This window comes from Mus caroli, chromosome 15 (genome assembly GCF_900094665.2).
Source record: "Mus caroli chromosome 15, CAROLI_EIJ_v1.1, whole genome shotgun sequence".
NCBI classification, from domain to species: Eukaryota; Metazoa; Chordata; class Mammalia; order Rodentia; family Muridae; genus Mus; species Mus caroli.
Window position 1 is genome coordinate 60,616,659 of NC_034584.1, and position 18,333 is coordinate 60,634,991.

The window sequence follows — 18,333 nt, forward strand, 5'->3', positions numbered from 1 at the left end:
CAGCCATCCCCCTCAGCAGAGACCATCAAATTACCTTAGATGAAAAAGGGTGGGTAAGAATGACTTCATCAAATCCTGGAGACTCTCACCCCTGCCACCCAGGCCACCATGGTCCACCCAAAGAGTCCTCATGACACCCAGAGACATACCTGCAGAGCATGGGGGTTACATGGATTCCTGGGAAGGTAGAAAGCCTCCGCTTGCTTAGAATGATCTTATTTCGGAAGTCGAAGCATTCTATTCAAATTCTTCACTGGTCTCTGAGATGAGGAGTTAGCCCCCTCCCTTCTCCTGACTGCTGAAGTTGACAGTCTGTCTGCATTAACCAGGACTAAATTTGCATTATCAAAAGCAGTTTTGTTCCAAGATTCACAGTTCTGCTTCTACTCCAAGCATCTCTGAATAAGACAAGAAAATCCCAAAGCTTAGTGTAGCTTTCTTGTGCCCTGGGCTTGGCTAGGAGTTGGCCTCATTCAAGAACAGGTGCAGTGGGGGCCTGGGGGGGGGGAATGTCTGAGAGTTGGAAAGCTGCACCTGGCAGCTAAGTCGCTGGCATGAGCCCTGGTGCAGCAGCATCAAATCCTTGCTAGCTGCTCATAGTAAGAGGCGGATGCAGGAATCCTTAATGTGTGTGTGTGTGTGTGTGTGTGTGTGTGTGTGTGTCTGTGTGTGTGGTGTGTGTGTGTGTGTGTGTGTGTGTGTGTGTGTAAGAGACAGAGAGAGGGAGAGAGAGAGAGAGAGAGAGAGAGAGAGAGAGAGAGAGATTTCTTAGAAAGGGGTGCTACTACTCCAAATTCTCATGCTGGGTCTGACCTAGGAAGACATGAATGGGAGAATGAGTCTTGATTCCTCGTTTTGACCATGTGGTCAAGACAAGTTGCTTAGCCAGTCAGAGCTGAGGATATCATAGCTTCTAGATAGCACAGTGAGCCCTGTCTGCCTTCCACACATCTAAGAATGGTGACTGCTCCCACCAGGGAGGGACTCTGTGGGGCTCCAGCTCTAGGATGCCCTACCTAACATTCTGTGACCCTCCCCATCCTCACTGAGACCCAGACCCTCAGAGCCTGACATCCCATGTTTCCTCATCTAGTGCTTCAGAAGCTCTCCCTAGAGCTAAGACAGGTGAACTCACTACCCTCAACATATTAAGAAAGTATTTTTTGAGTGATGACACAGAGTGCCAGTCAAGCTAGAATCACTAGTATATTGTCATCACAGCATCACAATCACATTTTCTCTTGCAATTTTTAAAAGGAAACAATAGGAGAATATTTTGTTACACACTTGACTCTAATTCTGCCTCATGTGATAGAAGGTTGGCCATGGTCTTGTATCTCTGTAGTAATTAATGAAGAGTGGTTCATGTGTGACTTATGTATGCACCCTCAGGTTGCTGAAGTCTTTTGGGCTTTGGGAGAAAGTTCTGAGCACCCAGATAGAGCTCACTCAGATAGCAATGATGCATAAGCAGATGCACTAAGCACTCCGGGTCTTGAGAAGCACGCTAAGGAAAGCAGAGCCAGAGGGCTGCAAAGGAAGCAGGAGAAAGTGAGACACACTTTAGGAGTGGACAATGACAGCCTAACCTAACAGAGGGGTCTTTTGGGTTGAGACCTGCATGGGAAAAAGAGACAACCATAGAGTATGGACATCTATGAATAAGGAGGAGATATAGAAGCCAGAATAGGAATGGAATGTCTGCCAGATGAGGAGGAATATGTCCTGGGAACCTGGAGAGTAGTAGAGGGAGCAGAGGAAGAAGGAGGAGGAGGGGGAGGAGGAGAGACAGAGAGAGAGAGAGAGAGAGAGAGAGAGAGAGAGAGGTGCTGGCTGGGAGATTCCAGTGTATATTGATGCAGTGAATACTTGTATTAACACACCCCTTACAAAATAAAAACACAAGCCAATCAAGACCTCAATGGGGGTTGGGTAATAAGGAAGGAAGAGGCCAGACTATGCCTCCATGGACATGCAAGGAGCTCCTTGTCCTTTCAGGGAGACCTTGAGAGATCGTCTGATCTTGGTACAGCTTGATTGGTATATGGGGCTCTGAGCTGTGAGTTCAAGAGAAACCCAGAAAAGTTTCATGCCACAAAGGCCCAGAAAAAGGGCTTCCCCAAAAGAAGTGCAGGGTAAGTGGCAATGCTGCTGGAAGTGAAACTGCATAGTGTCAGCCCTCAGTCACAGTGCTTGCCATGCGTGGATCCTGGGCCACTGGATAGAGGGCAGTCAGCTAAATGAAGGACAGGAAAGTTGAACAGAGGACATGCCTCTCTGCTTCCTGAAGCCACCCTGGACAGGACGCAGGAACCTGCTAGAGCACTTTGCTCATTTGTGAGTCTCTCCAACCTAACCATGCTTGATCTCACAACAGGCTTATCTTGAATTTTCAGTTTCTGGCAGGTCTGTCATCAGGTTTTGTCTTCCCAATAGACAAAATATCCTTAGAAGCTCTAGAGCAGTGGTCACAACACCTTAGGGATGTACCCTTTCATAGGAGTTGCTTAAGACCATCAGAAAACACAAATATCCCACATTATGATTTATAGCAGTAGCAAAACTACAGTTATGAAGTAGCAATGAAAATAACTTTATGGTTGGGGGTCACCAAAACCTGAGGAACTATATTAAAATGTCACTGCATTAGGAAGGTTGAGAACCACTGCTCTAGAGAACCGTGGGCACCTGAACCAAGGCATGTTCTGATGCCCTCCAGATTCTCCTGTAGGGACTCTGCTGTGCTCTCTTACTCCTCAGACCTGCAGTGGCCTAACAGCCCTACAGAACCTTGTGAGGAGCCAGTGTACGAATAGATGTAGATTAGGTGCTTTCTGAGTCCTTCCCAACAGGAGAGTGTGGGATGCTGCATCAGCCTTGGATTGGAGTAGGAACTGAAGAAGTGAGGAAGCACATAAGCCCTAGAATAACTGGCATATTAGACACAATTGGGAGGGGTTCAAGGCAGGAGGATGCAGATAGAGCCATAAAAGGATGAATCTGGTCTAGCACATTCAGAAGAAAGCATGACAAGAAGATGCTGCCCCCAAGTAAGCAAGAGTGTACGCAGAGAAAGGACATGAATGGGATACTCATAGGTTTTGCAAGGCTGGTGGCTTCCAGGAGGTGGGGACATCTGGATAAAAGGTCTGAGGCTTGGGCTGGAAGTAGACTTAAACCTTCCTAATTTGGTCCTGCTCCTCTGCAGCACAGATAGGCTGAGTGTCTCAGCAAGAGTCTTCACAAGTACATTATCAAGGCAAAGACACTTGCTTCATTGTGCACAGTACTTCCCTGCATGGCTGGTGGAGCACAGGGGTCCTGGTATCTGGAGCTCTCTGGGGCTCCCTCATGTTAGGAAGTGGAAGTAAACCAAGCCTTCCAAGTGTCCAGGAGTCCCACTGTGGTTGTACATCAACTTGAATCTCAGAACAAAGTCTTTTCCTCACCACCATTTCCGCATCAGTTCAGGGGACTGCAAAACACAGACACAGGGAATGACTCTCAGGGTTTTCTCCATCCCTGCTCCTCACTACCTGTGCTGAGGGCTGGGATCTGGGCCAACAGACTAGGGAATTGGACATTTGCCCCTGTTCAGCCATCAATACTTTCACAGCCCTTCAGAGATTAATAGTATCCACACAAGAAGTGAAGATAAATGCAAAACAGGAGCCTTGCTCCAGGAAGCCAGACATACCAGGCTTTTCTGTATCCTTTGGTAGTATTGTGGCTTAGGGCCTTTAGGTTTTCTCCTTTAGTTTTCTCATTGAAGCTAGCAAAACTGACAGTTAATACAAGTTTGTCTATAGTTTGTTAGACTCTAGTTAACACCAGTTTGCACATGAGGAACCTGCGGATTGATGAGGTTACAGGCCTAGCCAAAGTCATGACACCAAGAAATGAAAAGGATTGGGAACCAAGCTTGAGTTGCTGGCTCCGAGCAGGTCCTTGTGCTGGAACCTCTTAGGTGCTCTTAACCTACAGCACACAGACAGACAATTTGGCCATGAATAATCCAGGTGACTACCCGGGGGCCTTAATCCTCCCAGAAGCAAAGCAGAACTGGGACAGCACCATTCTCTGCACTTTAAAGATGTCAGGATCGGAAGAGGTGAAATCATTCTTCCAAGGCCTCTCTTATCTGGCAGTAGACACTTGAGCCTTCAATTGATTCCCAATTCAGTGTTGTTGTCACTTCTCTGGGCCATGCATCAATGGGGTCCTGTGTTTTCATTGTAACTCTGGGTCATAGTTAAAGTCAGAGCTGCTGAAGAACCGACTTCTCCCATGCATGATAAGGCCTGGGATAAATGCCAGTCCATGCTGGCCCTCTCTATGATGGCCCTAGAGGCATAGACTCTCCTAAACTAGAATTGAAGCAGGAAGTAAGATGATGCCACACCCAGCCCTGGGCTCCTGGAATACTTTGGTGAGGCACTTGTCAAATACCTAACACCAAGCTGTAAGTGACAAGTTTAGTCGCCATTTTATTATGAGCTATTTCAGGCACCAGAAGCGATAAGAATCATTCAATTAAGTTACCCCCCCCCTCCGCGCCCGACCTGTGGAAACTTAGAAAATCATCATGATAGACAGCAGGTGAGTAGGTGAGAACCATTATTATTAGGCTAGATTAAATGAATGGTAACCCCCAGATAGCAAAGGTAAAAGCAAAGTGGGTGCACATTATTCATGTGTTTTATTTGGGCATCTGTGAAACAATGTAGATATATGGACAAGGCTTTTTTATTGTGACCTTGGTCTCTGGTCATGACCATGTGGAAGCTGTTTATGGCATGGATGCTCATGTACTCTTGCCATGCGTAGCTGATGCTGGTATTCTTTCTTTCTAAAACATATGTTAAGATTAAAGAAACGTGGCCCTTTTGCATGCCTGCCCCTCTGGTCATCCTCACTGTCTCCTGATGTTGGTGTTTTGTGACTGGGACATGTCTTTGATCTGTCTTTACACAGATGGACATGCCAGGCTTCCCTATCAGCAGGGCTGGTCAGCTGTTCCACAAGAAGGAACATACGTGTTTGCTCCCCAATATCCAGCTCCTCATGCTCTGACCCTGGATCCCTATACTTGAAGGAGATTGTAGGACAATGTAAACATACCAAGGTCTGCCAGTAAGTGGGGTCATGCTATACAGGAGCTCCTGGAAACATGTACATCCGGAGCCTGTCCTGGAAGCAGGCATCTTGGCCACATTCCCAGACCTGCATCTTCTGCCCTTTATTGCTAGAAAGGAGGAAACTAAGACCTGAAGCTGAGTTGCTCCCCATCCCACAGTGTACTCAACTTTAAGGCAAGGGCAGGGCAGGAAGTCTGAGAGGGAGAAGAAGGGATTGGGCAGATAGGTAGCCCTTCCGCCCAGTAATGTAGCTTCTCTGACTGTCTTTTCTAAGAAGACTTGGTTCCAGTCCCATTCTAAACCTGCTCTGAGAGGCTTTGGCCATCCATTTACACATCCCTGTCTCTACCCACCTATAACACAGCCCAGCAAACAGGAAACTTGACCTTATGGTCCTAGCTTCCCAGGCCAAGCAGAGTTGGTCCAGAGGAAGAGTGTGTTCTTATGACAACACTTTCTGTTCATACTTTGAAGACTATGGTGGTACATAGGATGAAGTGAAATGTCTAAAGGAATTAAACCCAGCCAGATAGAGCCAGAAAAAGACAGGTGTGTGGCCCAGTATCAGCCATTCAGACTAAGATGGACCACACTTAAGTGGGATCTCTTGCATGTCCTTCTCCTAACCCTAATGTGAGGCACTCTCATTCCCAATGGGCAAAGGGACAGCCCAGGTAGGTAGAACCACTTGCTTAAGGTCACACAGTAAAAATGCAGGTGGGGCTGGAACAAGGATAAGTGCTTAATGCTGTGTTATGCTGCTTCTCAGAAAGAAAATTCTAGAATAATGTTTGACGAGCACAATGAGTACCTTTCAGGATATAATTGGGAAATTATATGTCGTTTTTTATCCTCCCTCCCTTCTTCCCTCCCTCCCTCCCTCCCTCCCCCTTTCAAAGCAATTTGAAGAGAGCCAAGGCCGAACCAACAGCAAAACAGCCTTTTACCAGGCACTGCAGAATTCACTTGGTGGTGAGGACTCAGATGCCCGCATCCTTGCTGCTGCTGTATGGTATTACTCCTTGGAGCACTCCACAGATGACTATGCCTCCTTCTCTCGGGCACTGGAGAATGCCACCCGGTAAGCCAGGCCCACCAAGCAAGACATGGACACTCAATAAACCAGTTCATGCAGGATGCAAATCCTCTGCCTGCTGTGGGTGAGGCTTCAGAGGTTGCTCAGATCCTGAAGGAGGCACGGAGGCCCCCAGGAGTTGGTGTTCCAGGTGTCCTCAGCACCCCTTTCTCAATCTATCACACAGTAGCCATCCCCTGATGAGCTCCCAGAGCACATGGGAGAGAGGTGAGACAAGTCCCAGAAGTATAGGCATGTCTATAGCTCTGCATTCATCTCCACATATGACCAGAGTCCACTCTGGGGTGTGGGAATGGAGACCTACTAAGAAGGTTTTGTTTTTCTTCCCTGAGCAAGATGAGTCCAGGGCTCCCAATGCCTGTATGAGCCATTTCCTTGGGGTGCTGTTGCCAACTGTTGATATGCCCGACCCTCATCTCCACTCATTGTTCACTCCTCCTTCTTGTGAAGCATTCCTTGATCTCACCCCAGGAAAGTTAAAGACTTATGCCTTCAGGCTCCTCTGTCCCTAGCACTCCCTCTTATAGCACTGTAAAGAATGGGATGCCACACACCATCCTCCTTTCCCTGTGATAATTAACTCACTGAAACCAAACACAAGTTTCCTTTTAATGACTGTTCATGTGTGTATGCAGGTACATGTGTGAGTGGACATGTATGTGCATGTATGCATATGCATGTGGAGGCCAAATGACAGCCTTAGGTGTCATCTTAAGGAATATCACCCACCTCCTTTGAAAGAGGATCCTCTCTGGTCTAGAGCTCACCAATTAGGCCAGGCAAGCTAGCTAGCTAGCCCTAGGGATCCTGCTGTCTCTATCTCCCTGGGCTTTCTAGCATATTTTGCTGGCAAACCTTTATTGTTTTGATGTTGATGTTCTGGAAAGAAGTTAAAACCTTACATGGGACTCTTGACATATGAGATATATCACCACTGTCATGTTGCAGACTGTGGACTGCCATAAACCAGAGCTACACATCTATAAGTGTGGCCAGTGGAGAGCTGGAGAGGGAGTTCCCCTGCAGGGATGAGCAGATCTTTGGGGTGAAAAGCCTTGTGGGTGATAACTGCCTATGGGAAACCCTTGCCTGGCGTACCCCTCCCCCCAGAGCTATGTAACTAAATTTTCTTCTCTGTTCTTTCCCCCAGGGACTACTTTATCATCTGTCCCATGGTCAACATGGCCAGCCTCTGGGCAAGGAGAACCCGTGGAAATGTCTTCATGTACCATGTCCCCGAAAGCTATGGCCATGGCAGGTAAGGGGATCATGTAGCTATGGTAAGTGTAGGCGAAGAAAGCTGTTTGCAAGGGTCCCTGTAACCACTGCAATCCACAAAGAAGAGAAAGAAGGCTGGACAAGGCACAAGCTGTTTCTCTGTGATGTGAATTAGGGCTTGACTATGTTTTGCCTTGGTTTGATCATCTGCAAATGAGGCAGCAGTAATGGGTACTTTACTCCATGGTGTCGCTGCCTAGAAAATGAAGTACAAAGTATATGAAGGTCTGTTCACCATGGAGAATTTGGAGCTCTAACTTCAGTTACTCCTTTGTCACCCTAGGCATAGAGATAGCCTTTTCCTTTGCTAGTATCCTACATGTTTGTGTCTCTAAGAACTAAGCACATAACAAATTACTTTCCATAGTAGGAAATGTATGTTTGTTATTTGTTTGTTTATTTTGGTTTTATATTTTCTTAAACTCTGTAGTTCAGGCTAGCCTAGAACTCACTATATAGACAAGGCTGGCCTTGGATTCTCATCAATACTCCTGCTTCGGCCTCTCAAGTACTAGGATAGAAGCAGGCATGAGCTGTCAAGTCCATCTGAAAGGTTTCTGTTTAGCCCAATTTGTCTATCATCCTTACTTGCAGAAGAGGTCTAAGCACCTGGTAATAAAATCCTCAGGCACAACAAGAGCATCAAAATAGGAGAAAGACATGAAAGGCACAGTAGGAAAAAACTGATGGAAAGAAGCAATCAGCTGCAGTAAAGATGCAAGGAGGAAAGATGAGGCCATGGATGTAAGGGTTTGGATGGAGGTCTGTGTGGCTCAGGCTCTACTTCTGCCATCTCTACATGTGGAAAGCCCATTCCATCAGGAAATGAGATGTCTACATTAAATGGCATTGGAATAGTAACTTTACACAGAATCCCTTGGGTAAGATGACCTTGAAAGGTGAGGCACACTGGTGTCAGCCTTAGAGTCTTTGGAGAATGGGGTCCCACAGACTTATGGTCCTTCACCCAGTGAGACCAAAGCAGTAGTGTGCCCAAACAGGTGGCTTGATTTTCACAGCACTCCATGGATACACATGGAATGCTTGTGAGGGTAACAGGTTGAAGCAGTGTCCCTGTTTTATAGATAGAGGGTATCTCGATCCAATCAGGCTGCTACAAAAAAGCACAACAGTTGTGGAGGATGAAGTCCAGATTTAAGACACCAGCACCCCCCCCTGTCTATTGAGAAGTGATCCCCCTGCCTCACAGAAGGTACCTTACACAGGAAGGTGAATGAGCTTCCTGAGGCCTTGATAATTCTATTCATACTAACCATGGAAATTAGTCCCTAAAAGCTCAACTCTTAAGACCAACACACTTGGGATTAGTCTTAAACTTGTGAGTCCTGGGAGATTGCAGACACCTCTGCCAGTGACTCTGAGTTTCAAGGGGTTCAATGTGTTCTCCCCTATTTCCAAGATGAGCAGCTGGGCCAGTGCATAGCAGTAGCTGTGTTTGCCCCTCCCAAACAAGAGATTGGCTTCTACTAGACCACGTGGTCTGTCTTCTTAGAGCTATTTATAGTCTCACCATACCCAGTCTTAGAGACAAACAGTGGCCTGGGGTTGAAGGAGGCTAAGTAGCCCACTGTAGCTCTAATGGAGGCACATGGAAGGAATGTTGATGGCACTTGGGAACGTGGACATAGTAGATGTAGTCACTGTGCCCTGGAAGCCAGTCCCAGAACATGTTCCCTAGAATCAGCTTTGGCTGAGCCTTGCGGTGCCAGGCATTGGATTCAGGCTCTCTGACCAGAATTTGCCTTCTTCTCATGAAGTAGAGAGGCAATAGAAGGGTGTGGGCCCCCACACCAAGGAGCCTTAAGAAGCTTGTACCTTTAGTATTTACAGTAGCAGAGAGAGGGTAGAAGGGGATACACAATGCAGCAAAGAGAGAGAATGAGGCACACAATGCAGCAAACAAAGGAAAATACTAGCGTGCACACAGTTCTAGAAGAGCATCAAGAGTGTGGACTCTGTGTTAGTTTCAGAGGGGCCACAGGCTGCATGGCCTTGGAACAGCAGAAATGTATTGTCCCTTGTTTGGGAGGTCTAAAAGCTCAAGTGCAGATGTCAGCAGGGCTGAAATCCTCCACAGGTTTGGAAAGGGTATGCCTGGTCTTTCTAGTTCCTGGTTGCCTCAGGGACTGCTTACCAGCAAAATGCAGTCTTCTTTTTGTTTCTCATCACTTAGTAACCCTGTGTGTGTTTGTCCATGTGTCCAAATCCCCCTTCTTGTAATGACATCATTCCTGTTTGCTCAGAGTGCATCCTAACAACCTCAGGTTAACTCAGTCTAAAGAAAGATTCTCCTGAAACATGGCCCCATTCTGAAGTACTGAGGTGAGAATTGCAATGTCTCTGCTGGAAGGGATACTCCAAGAGCATTGACTTCCCATAGATCATAGAGTTCTGTACTGGAGGCTTCTGGTATCAAGGGTCTGAACTGGATAGTCCTTCAGGGAAGGACTCAACTGCACCCTCTGTATCCCAGGTTGGCTATAGCTTCTTTCTGCTGATTGACCTCTGTCTGTCTCACTGAGGACTTACAGACAGGTCTCTTGTGATGATCATGGGAACTTCCATGCTTGGCCAGATTCTAAAAGGTCCTCATGGCTCTAAATACCTCAGTCTAAGACTCTGTGTTCAAGGGAGGACTTGATAGGTGCTCCCAACACTGACTGAAGCCAGAAGCCAAGCTGCTGCTCATGACAAGAGGGATACAAGCCTGCATTTCTAGTATATAGGCTGGTTCTGTTGTTTGGAGAAAATAAGTGGTGAGTCTGGAGGACAGCCTACCCTGGGATCCATGGAACTTGGGTACCAGACCCCAGTGAGTTCAGTATTAGGTGGGCTCTCTCTTGGTCTACCCACAGTCTGAACTTTGTAATCCTCAATGCTGTCCCATCATTTCGAGAGGAAAGACACTGAGGCATCTGAGGTAAGGTGGCTACACACCACAGAAGCTTTTAGTGCCTGAGTGACAGGCAGGGACTCCAGATTCTACTTAGAAACATGCCTTTGTCTCTTATCAGCTACCTGAGACAAGTCACATGGGCTCCTTGGTGACTCAGTTTCTTCATCTGAACAAGGCACACAGGAACAGAGCCTTTCTCAGGGCCACTTAGTAATAGGTGTGTGTATAGACCAGGTCCTGGATAACTTTAGACCACAGGATCCCCACTGTTCTTAGCTATCAGAACACATTCTTGACAACCTCCATGATCCCCTGTCATGACAGTCACAATGTGGAACCATCAGTGGAGTAGTCACTACAGTTACTGAGCAGATCAACAAAAGGACACCATATTACTGGCAAGCTTTCTTTCTCTTTTTTCTGCTGCAAATCTCTCTCTCTCTCTCTCTCTCTCTCTCTGTGTGTGTGTGTGTGTGTGTGTGTGTGTGTGTGTGTGTGTGTGTGTGTGTGTGTGTGAGAGAGAGAGAGAACTATCTTCTTTCTCTCTCAACCCCTCCCTTTATCTTTGCCCCTCTCTCTCCATTTCCTTCCCTCCTCTCTGTCTGCCCTGGAGCTGTCTCTTTTCTCATTTTATTTCTGGCTTTGATCTACACCCGTGTGTGTGTGTGTGTGTGTGTGTGTGTGTGTGTGTGTGTGTGTGTTGCATTCCCTGCCGTCTGTCTCATGCCTCTGTTGAGTTAGCACACAGAAGCTTTCCTGGCAAGTGTATTAAGCAGACACCATGCCACCCCTTCCTTATAGAGCACTGCTCAGATGTCACAAAATGACAGTGTGACACTCTTATGCCTACCACATCATGGATAAGCTGTCCTTCCTGCTGAGGGCAGGAGAATTGTACTGTTAGGGCAAGGGCAGAGAATTCAAAACCCTCAGAGTGATAAAAATGCCTCCTATCCAGAGTCAAAGATCAAAAGACATCTCTTAGGCCTTTATTTTGCCAGCACAGAATCAAAAGCCCAGGGAAGTGACTGGAAGAGTTCTTGTCACACAACCAGCAGCCTGGACCCTTACCCATCTTCAAGGTCTCTTCTGTTCTCTTTCAACTGCATCCACTTCAGCCAAAACTAGTATGCATAGGTCTATACTATGCTAAGTCTATACTAGCTGTACAGCCTTGAACAACTCACTTAGCTTTTCTGGGCATCCTGGGAATACCTGTCCCACAAAGATGCTGAGAGGATAATGGAGACAGGACCTATGAAAAATTTGTTCTAAGGCTTTATATGTTCTGACAATGGGTATGCATACAGAGAGAGAGAGAGAGAGAGAGAGAGCAGATTTTGAATGCCAAGGCTGTAGATTGAGGCATATTCACCATGGCTTTCATGCTGTCTCTTCCTCTTTTTTGTCTGTTTTACCTGAGCAAGCTCACTTGCATTGATCTTCCCACCTGTGAAGTAGGTGTTATTTTTTTTCCAGTTTATCTTTGGAGTATGAGGACTAAAGATAATATATGTTCAATATCCAGCATCCTGCTGACCTTTAATGTTTGGTAATTAGCATTAGTTTATTTTAAGGAATAAATAAAACTCTGCTAGGAAATAAAGTAAGTAGAAAGACTTGAGAAGGCACCCACATTCCTCTTTAGACACTGCCCAGCTGTGGGAAACAGAACTGTAAATCTCATCCTTGAGATGTTTTGAACATTTCTGGTCTGCATTCTAGACACTTCTGTGCATTCCAGTGGCCCTGCCCATTCCAGATTCAAAATGCAGTCTCTTCAGCTGGCTATGTTGGTGACTTTGCAAGAACTGACAAACCAAAGAAAAAATTATAGGGCTGGATTCTTGAACTTGGTCCATAGACCCAGCCACATCCTGTGTGATCATTAAGATTATCTCTGAGGGTGGATGAAAGCCAGTCACTCCTGGCATTACCCATCCCTTCCCATGATGTTCTGTTCATTCCACAATCCTTTTCAACACTGACATGACAGATACTTGCCTGATACCGGGCAGACAACACAGAGCATGCCCACCAGCAGTATGTGAGTTCAGGTAACTAACTCAGCAGTGCCAGGAGGGAAGAGCACTAAGAGCCCTCAGCAGAGGAGAGGGCCTGATGGAGAGGGAGTAATGCTAGTATAGTAGTGAACAGTGAGTCAATCTGCCTCCCCCACAAAATGGTTGTCAAGTGCCAGGACCTATGTGTCTATGGATAAAGAAGGCTGGAATCTGCAGTGTATTGAAGTTGAGGATACTGGATGGATGGATGGATGGATGGATGGATGGATGGATGGATGGATGGATGGATGGGGAAGATAGACAGGTCTTATCATTTTCATAGGCATCTGTCCAGTGTGACAGAAATATCATCTAACTTGATGTTTTTTTCTTCAAAGACATGTCATCTAGAATGACCTTTCTGTTCACACTTGAAAACATGGCTCACATAATGTAACATAGAATAAAATTCCCATTGTCCAATATCATATTGTGGTCAGTTAATCAAAAAGATCCATATGAGGTGAGCTTGTGAGAAGCCATCAGAGCAGCTCAGATCTAAGGTATATATTTTCACTTTGAACCTGTGCACCTGTTTTCACTTCTCTCTCTCTCTCTCTCTCTCTCTCTCTCTCTCTCTCTCTCTCTCTGTTTTTTTTTGTTTTGTTTTTTGTTTTTTGTTTTTTGTTTTTTTTTTGAGACAGGGTTTCTCTGTGTAGTCCTGGCTGTCCTGGAACTCACTCTGTAGCCCAGGCTGGCCTCGAACTCAGAAATCCGCCTGCCTCTGCCTCTGCTTCCCAAGTGCTGGATTAAAGGCATGCACCACCACAATCCCTTCTTGCTCTATCTCAAAGTTAGAGACCTAGGTAGGAAAATGCTGTTTCAGGTCTCCCTCTGAATTTGCTGTAAAACTGTAAGTGTAACATGTCTTCCACAGTTTGATTCCTGAGCTGGGTCTCTTGAAAGTGGATTGTGTACATGATAGTCAGTAAGTTTAATGACCCTCTACAGTAGCTCTCGGCAGATACTGACCTAGTCTGAATGCAGAGAAAGTGTGTGGCCTGGACAGTTCTGCTTTGTATCATTGAATCTTTATGGAAGGAGCCAGATATCCAGCTTAATCCAGCCAATCAGCTAGAAGCTGTGACTGTTCCACCAAAAAGTGTACCATCAGTTCTGCTGGGCTCTGGGGAAGTCAGAAACACTGCTGCACTGTGGGTAATTTCTGAGACACAGTTCCCTACAGGGCACCGTGTCTGTAAGGACTTCCCCTGGGGAATGGATGGGACTGGAGTATGTGTGGTAAAAGGGAAGCTCAGATTTACTGGGCTGCGCAGGAACACATGTGGTCCGTGAGGCCCATGGTGACATCTTGACCCATTCAGCAGGAGAATCTGTGCTTTCTTAGATCAGACTTGACCAAAAAGAGGCACTCACACCCTGGCAGGAGCTGAGTACTTGAAAAGTGTCTCAGAAGGAAGCAAAGAGGCCATGGAAGCAAGACTTCCACTCCTTCCTTTCTCTGGTTTCCTTCAGAGGAAGGTCGATAGTCTGGGGTATGCTTAATGGGTGTCAGGTCAACATGCTTTCTCTCACAGATGGAACGTCAAGATCCCTGTGGTCATAGACTCAGCCCTGAGCCTGTCACATGGTTAGGGTATAGTGGGCCCTTCCCTGTTTAGCCTCCTTACCCTGTCATCAGAAGTATGATGACTTGAGCACACAAACTGTCAGAAATGCCATCACTATCTCCCCTTCACTCCCCTCTTGGCTGGATGAGAGCCCAGCTCAGCCACTTTCCAGCTGAGCCATTGTTTGGAGCTCTTTGTGGACAGCCCCTGATACTGCTTCCTGCTGAGCTGCGTGGGTTGTGGCTCCTGGAAGTGGAGCTCATGTCTGAAGTCAGCAGTGGACAGACCTTCAGTATGACCACACTTTGGCTCCTTGGAAAAGCTTGTGTTGAACAGGGCTGAGTGGTAAAGTCAGAGGTCTCAAGTGAACAAAGCTGGCTTCTCTCCTTACTGGACAGCAGTGTGGTGGCTTTACCTAAGTTCAGGCTTCTTTCCATGGCTCATGTCCATGGTCAAAGACTCTTTGGCTTGGACACAGCCCAAATTCCCCAGCTTTTCCTGATCTGTAATTCTGTACACAGATCTTATCTACTCTCAGGAGCCTGATGCACACCAGCAAGCCTGTCATCTGTGATGCTTTGGATTTTTCTAGAATAGGAAAATGGCTCCTTTTGATTCTCAACAAGGCACATTTGCAGTATGGGTCCAAGGCCTATGGGCATATTGCCTACTAGAGATTCATTTCAGTGACATGTATTTATTGAACATCTACCAAGTGTCAGGTGCTAGGGTGGACTACATAGACAAAAGTTAGCCTTGAGGATATACAATGGTACAACTTACAGATAAAGGGCCAGTGTCCAAGAGAGACTTGAAGCACACCACTTTTTATGATGTTACTCATTAAATAACAAACAAACATCCAATGGAAATATAGGTATTGTTGCTGGAATAGGGTCAAAGCATCATTCTGAAATTTCTCTAGGTCATCATTTCTCATCAACAGGTGGACCTCAGCCACCACATGTGCCATAGGTCTGCCCAGACCAGGTTGTCCCCTAGATATAGGCCAAGTGGGATGTCACACTAAACAGGAATCCTACACATGGTATGAAGTGTGAGGAGTCTGCTTTAGTTGGAGGACTGTTAGGTTTTGGCTTGTGGTTATCACCTCATACCTCTTGCCTCTCTTTCCCTGTTTCTTCAGCCTAGAATTGCTGGCAGATGTTCAATATGCATTTGGACTGCCCTTCTACTCTGCCTACCAGGGCCAGTTCTCAACGGAGGAGCAGAGCCTGTCCCTGAAAGTCATGCAGTATTTCTCCAACTTCATCAGATCAGGGTATGTGGCCCACTGCTCTCCTGAACCCTATCACGTGTTCCCTCCTATTCCTATCCCTGAATACAAAGGTCACATTTTTTTTAACCAGTCACCTCACCTTGGCCACAAAAGCTGCCATTCTCTGCTACCTTTTCCTTGTCTTAGCCTCCCTGTTTCTAACCAAACAATGTGTAGATAAATCATAAAGAAAGCTTCCCGCTTGGGTCTTTCCTTGCTCAGACACACTGGTGGCATTAGGCCAAGGTTTGTTTTAGCCTTTGCACTGTTACTTGGGGCCAGCTAAGTTATGTGTATGTGTGTATTCTGTAGGACGACTGACAGTGTTGCTGGACTCTGACCACTGAATACCAACAGTTTCTATGCTGTTTACTTTACAAACAAAACTAAAGTACCTGGTAAACAGCTTATAGAAGGCAAGGCTTATTTGAGGTCCTAGTTCCAAATGGTTTATCCTTGGTTGCTTTCCATAATGGACAGTAGTACATCAGGGCAGCAGGTGTATGAGAAGAGATTCATTACCTCACGGGAGACAGGAAAGAGAGAGAAGGGGGGGTCAGGAGGTACAAACCACATAATCCTTACCGAGTCCATTCCCACTGAGCGACTTCTGCCATGATGCTTCACCTCCTGAAGACCCAAAATATTTCATGACACTCCCACCATCTGGGAACCAAGCATTCAGCACATGAACTTGTAGGGAACATTTTATCATTCAAAACTGAACACTTAATCCTGTTATAATTATAAAAATCAAAAATGTCTCTGGCAGCCAGGCATGACAGTATCACCTGTCATCCCAGCCCACAGGCTGATGCAGGAGGACTGGGATTTCCAGGCTACCCTAATCTATATGGGAAGACCCAGTCTCAAAAACTAAAATATTTTTAGAAAGTCTCCAAGTATTGCCCATTGTCTCCAGGAGGAGAGACCAATGGGAGTAAAGCCATTCCATGCCTCATGGATGTCAGCTGTAGTGTTCTGGAACTTGGCATTCTGGAACTCCTCTAGCTCCCACCTCCTCCCCAACAGCCTCTGACCCAGTCCCGTAATATGCCAATATGAGGTTCTCCCCAACTTGTGGTAGTTTCTCTACTTCCTTGATCTCTTTGTATTTTCTAGAACTCTTTTAGTTCCTCAGGGAAGAGAGAACCATCCTGACATAGCTACAAGTTAATAACAACCTCCCACGGTAAAAGCAAATGTGCTTCAAAGCAGAGCAAATAAAGATTTATGAAGTTTGCTGTGGACATTGAAGGGAAAGGGACATTTCTTCTTGTTAGTGTTTTAAAAACTGTTTTCCTAAGGGAGGAGCAATCATACCAGACTGTCAGGCCATTCAGATGAGCTAAGAGCAGTTACTCTGGAAAGTGGGCAATCTGAGCCAAGGCAGGTGGTGAGGATGCACTCTTGCTATGAGGGTGAGGGCTAGTGGGATGGGGCATCAGCTTTAGTGAGTAAAATGAACCATAATGAAGGCATCTGGAATACAGAGATAGCATAATGTCCTTAAGACACTTCAGGAAAAGTGAGCCAACAATGGACATAATGAATTCCCATCCTTATTGGAAGCAGAGAAACTGCCACTTTGCTAGCTGATATTTGCACCTGGGTTCATGAAGCCTAAAGGAAGGCACTCACTTTTCCCTGGAGAGCTTCATGGGAAGGTTGCTTTGAGGGGAAATGGCAGTTTTCTCCCCATGATTAGAGAGTGATTCATGTTTTATATTCTCAACTCTGCTCTGAGATTCTGAGGCCAAAGGACTGTTGACAGAACAAACTGCCATGGAGTCTTATGGCCTGAAGATAAATCTGCTGTTCTGATTTCTCTGGGAGGCTATGTTACCTCCTTCATGGGACCTTAGTGTAAGAATTGCAAGGTGCCTCTGATGCACCTTCTTATCCAGAGCGTGAATAAGCAAGGGCCTTTAAGAACCTAAGAATGTCACCCAAATCAAAGGATACCAGAGTAAAAGGGGGTAGCACTAAGCATTCAGAAAGATAGGGCCACATTAGCTTCTGAGTAGTGCCAGTGAGTCGTGAATTGGATATGACCTGTTAGTGGGGATTTCAGAGAGTTTTTGTGGCCCAGTGCTTTATAATACCCAGCTAAACTTCCCACTGGAAGCTGGACCAATGAGTTCCCATCTGGAACTCAAAGTTGGATGATTTGCCCTTGAAGACCAGATGACATGATAAGTATTTAAAAGAAAGATGTTTTTCTTCTCATTTCCCTAGAAATCCTAACTACCCACATGAGTTCTCAAGGAAGGCAGCTGAGTTTGCCACACCTTGGCCAGACTTTATTCCTGGAGCTGGAGGAGAGAGCTACAAGGAGCTCAGCGCCCAGCTTCCCAATCGGCAGGGCCTCAAACAAGCTGACTGCTCCTTCTGGTCCAAGTACATCCAGACTCTGAAGGATGCAGGTAGTAGTGCCCTGGGGACAAGAATTTGGGAGTGGTGTTGGATCCAGAACCTACTGATTAGCTTTGTGTTGGCTTACACTGTGTATATGGAGGCCACCAGGGCACTGGGTACTGGAGGCATAGCCCCTTTTCATAGTCCAAGGCTTTTTTGCTGCCAAAAGCCTACTGTTATGATGTGAGGCCATGCATGAGGAGGAAGAGTGAGGCTCAAGGAAAGGACATTGAACAGGATGGAGGGGCAAGTGAAAGTTGAGTGATGAATGTCAGCCAGCTTCTAGTCAGTAGCACAGGTGCAGAAAGAGAAACGCTTGCAGGGCTGAATGGAAAATCACAGAGAACAGGAAGTAGTGAGGTACAATCCAGCATTCCCACCTCCTGATATTGGGCTTAAAGGATAAAATGAGCCACAGTGAGCCATGGAGAATGTAAAAACAATAGGGCATCCTTAAGAAACTTCCAAGAGACAAAAAAAACCACCAACAGATTGGGAAAGGATCTTCACCTATCCTAAATCAGATAAGGGACTAATATCCAATATATATAAAGAACTCAAGAAGGTGGACTC

General features: G+C 46.2%; 1 protein-coding gene across 1 annotated transcript in view; it reads left to right on the forward strand.

The window, feature by feature from the left end:
* The window catches only part of Tg (thyroglobulin), a 180,146-nt gene that overhangs the window by 159,953 nt on the left and 1,860 nt on the right, over positions 1 to 18,333 (forward strand). Inside the window, exons 44-47 of the mRNA XM_021183215.1 lie at positions 6,038 to 6,219; positions 7,385 to 7,492; positions 15,211 to 15,345; positions 17,581 to 17,768. Of these exons, the coding sequence (XP_021038874.1) occupies positions 6,038 to 6,219; positions 7,385 to 7,492; positions 15,211 to 15,345; positions 17,581 to 17,768 (613 nt within the window). The remainder of the gene's footprint in view (positions 1 to 6,037; positions 6,220 to 7,384; positions 7,493 to 15,210; positions 15,346 to 17,580; positions 17,769 to 18,333) is intronic.